The sequence below is a fragment of the Drosophila serrata genome, unplaced genomic scaffold (assembly GCF_035046125.1).
Source record: "Drosophila serrata isolate PLE 108 unplaced genomic scaffold, ASM3504612v1 contig_36, whole genome shotgun sequence".
NCBI classification, from domain to species: domain Eukaryota; kingdom Metazoa; phylum Arthropoda; class Insecta; order Diptera; family Drosophilidae; genus Drosophila; species Drosophila serrata.
Window position 1 is genome coordinate 607,705 of NW_028256934.1, and position 2,850 is coordinate 610,554.

The 2,850-nt window shown below is 51.1% G+C and overlaps 1 protein-coding gene across 1 annotated transcript; it reads right to left on the reverse strand.

Moving 5' to 3' along the window:
• Nucleotides 1–23: 23 nt before the first annotated feature.
• Nucleotides 24–2,840, reverse strand: eIF2Bepsilon (eukaryotic translation initiation factor 2B subunit epsilon). Its single transcript, XM_020956532.2, has 6 exons — nt 2,412–2,840; nt 2,218–2,342; nt 1,078–2,153; nt 795–1,019; nt 442–728; nt 24–373 (listed from the first exon to the last, which is right to left on the reverse strand). Exons 1-6 carry the CDS (start codon nt 2,502–2,504, stop codon nt 146–148), a joined length of 2,034 nt encoding a protein of 677 aa, XP_020812191.2. The 5' UTR covers nt 2,505–2,840; the 3' UTR covers nt 24–145.
• Between the last annotated feature and the right edge of the window lie 10 nt (nt 2,841–2,850).

The window sequence follows — 2,850 nt, forward strand, 5'->3', positions numbered from 1 at the left end:
TTTCCGCAGCTAAAACTAAAATGTTCTAGTTTTTGCTTTTATTTAATTATCTTTCGGTGAAATCATTGAATGATCTCCGGAATTTACAAACTTACAAAGATTGTAAAAGAAGAAAGTCCTTTAAAATCGCTAGCCAAGTCTATGCTTAATCCTCATCTTCCTCGTCGTCATCATCATCATCCTCTTCTTCGCTGGACTGGTCCAGCCATTGGACAAGCTTGGCTAGACTCTGACGCAGCTGGGCGTGCTCCTGGTCATCCAATTGCTCGTACCACGCCTGGATGGCATCCTCGGACACAAAGTCCTTGTCGTACAGGTAGTGGACAATCTGCGAGATCTTTTCCCTGACCAGCGGATTCTCCTCGTACACGTCCTGCATGAAAAAGAGGAACAACAAACGTTACCAGAGGCAGAATAGAAAGAGATGGAGAGATACAGTACCTCCAGCGCCTTGAGGCAATCCAGCATGGCATCCTCGCTCTTGATATAATTGGAGACAACGGGTCCGAGTTGCTTGAAGGCAGCATTTATGGCCACCAGGACATTGTTGTTCGCAGGCTCCACAATGTGCTGCATGCCAAAGACGGCCTTCACCACGTTAAAGTTGACCTCCTTCAGAGACATATTGTAAGCATAACGCGACGAGTTAATCTCCAGAATAAGAAAATCTGGATTGGACTTTTCTCGGTAGCCGCGAGTCAGCGAATCGATCACCTCGCCAAGGAAAACTGCAAAAGATAATCATGGAAGTTAAATGTAATCCACAAAGAGAGAGATAAAGAAACTTCACTCACTGTTGGTGTCATCAGGCAGCGGCGTCACCGCCCGCGAGGCATCTTCATCATCCTCGCTGTTGTCGCTAAAGTAGCTTATCTCTTCCAGTGGTGCCAGCAGGTCACCCATTTTGGGTATGCTAAGCGGCTGCTGGGGCAGGAAGTCGTCGCCATCAGAGTCCTCGGGATCGCCGGTTGTCAGATCGCTGATGATAAAGGCGTGCGGTCCAAGGGACTCCAGTTGCACTGCAAAAGAACAGATTACTTAAAACCTGCAGCAGAATGAGGATTCAGGGACTCCCACCTGTTGCCTCCTGCTGCTCTTGGTCATCGGTTTGCTGTGTACTGGGCGTGCTGGTGATCAGGGTATTGGCCAGCTTTGTCTTTGCTGGCAGCACACTCTTTGCACCGAGCACACAGCCAGCGCTCACATCGCAATCCTCGTTGACAATGGCTCCCGCACCAAGGACGCAGTGCTCCAGCCGACAATTGTCCTTGACGGTGACATTGGCCATCAGGAAGACGTTAGTCAGCCGACAGTTCTTGCCAATGCGGCAGTTGACTCCGATGACGCTGTCGCTGATCACCGTGCCGCTGTCCACGTGGCTGCCCGCCTGGATTACCACATTCTCGTGCAGCGCCACCTTGGACACATGCGCCTCGTGGCTCTTGTAGATGTTGTCCTTGTGGAAGACATACTGCTGCTGCAGCTTATAGACGCCCATGTCGGGGACCAGGGGATAGGCCCACCGATTGATGATGTCCCGGCTAACAAGCTGATACGCCGGCCAGCTGTTCACCTTGTGCGCATACTGGGCGGCCGGCAGGAGTGCCACATAGATCCTGCTGTCCAGAAGCTCCTCGTTGATCAGCAGACCGCGCACGAAGTCGTCGCGGGTCTGGAAGTCAAAGTTATCACTAAACAGCGACAGCATGGACGGCGACCCAATGGCTATCTGCGGATCGAGCAGATTGTGATGCAGTGCCACACAGGAGTTGCCCAGGAAGATGTCCAACGGGATCTGGTAGCGGGACTCCTTCTGATGGACCTTCAGCCGCTGATGGTAGTGCAGCCGATCGTTGCGCCGGTCGACGGCAATAAGCAGCTCATTGCCCGTGCGCACATTGTTCGAGCATTCCTTGAACACCAGCGTGGCGGCCGTGCCCTTATCGAACTTGGCCTGACGCTTGTGCTGCTCCAGCACGGGCCGCAGATCAGCATTCGTCACCGTGTCCGCACCCAGCAGTATGAAATTGCCTCGTATCAGAGCCTTGGCGTCCAGATCCCTCATGGCGTCGCCAAAGCAACGACATCCCTCGCCGCCAATCACATGGACCGTCATCTTGAAGGACCACGAAGCGTACGTGGCAATGCCCGCCCTGGAATACGGCACAAATCATAATTAACATCACAATTGCATCATCTTATTCGACGCTCACTAACTTGATGTGATCCCGGACGTCCTGCAAGTGGAGGCTGGCGTACACGAAGACCTCCTCCACGCCGCTGCGATTCAGGGCGATGAGCGCGTAGTCCAGCATGCTCACATTCACCAGCGGCAGCAGAGCCTGGTCAGGGAGAGAGAGAAAGGGGAACGATTCAGACTCGTGGCCGTCGGACATGAATGGCGTACGCACCGTGGACCCCTCGTCGGAGAGCGGCTTAAAGTTCCACACATTGTTGTCGGCTATCAGTACCGCCTGCACAATTTCCTTTTCGAACTGGGCCATTTCCTTAATGTTGGCTATTCGGGACGCCTTCGATTCGCCCCACAAGTTAAGTTGCCGAAGAAACAGCTGATTGTCCGTTTAAAGCTATCGTTCAATTTGAATGCCAGCAATCGATTACAACTCGATTAGTGTGTTGGTTTTACATTTCCCTTCTGAAAAGGTGAAAACACTGGCTAAATGTGGAGAATTTCATGAAACTTTGCTAAGTACAGGAACGTAATCAAGCGACGTGAAACGTAAGCATTTGACGTAAGCAAAGCTTTTAGTTGATATTTTCTCATATTATCAATTAAACTATTAAATAAATTGGAAATTTCATAAGCTATTATATTTTCAAATATGCCAG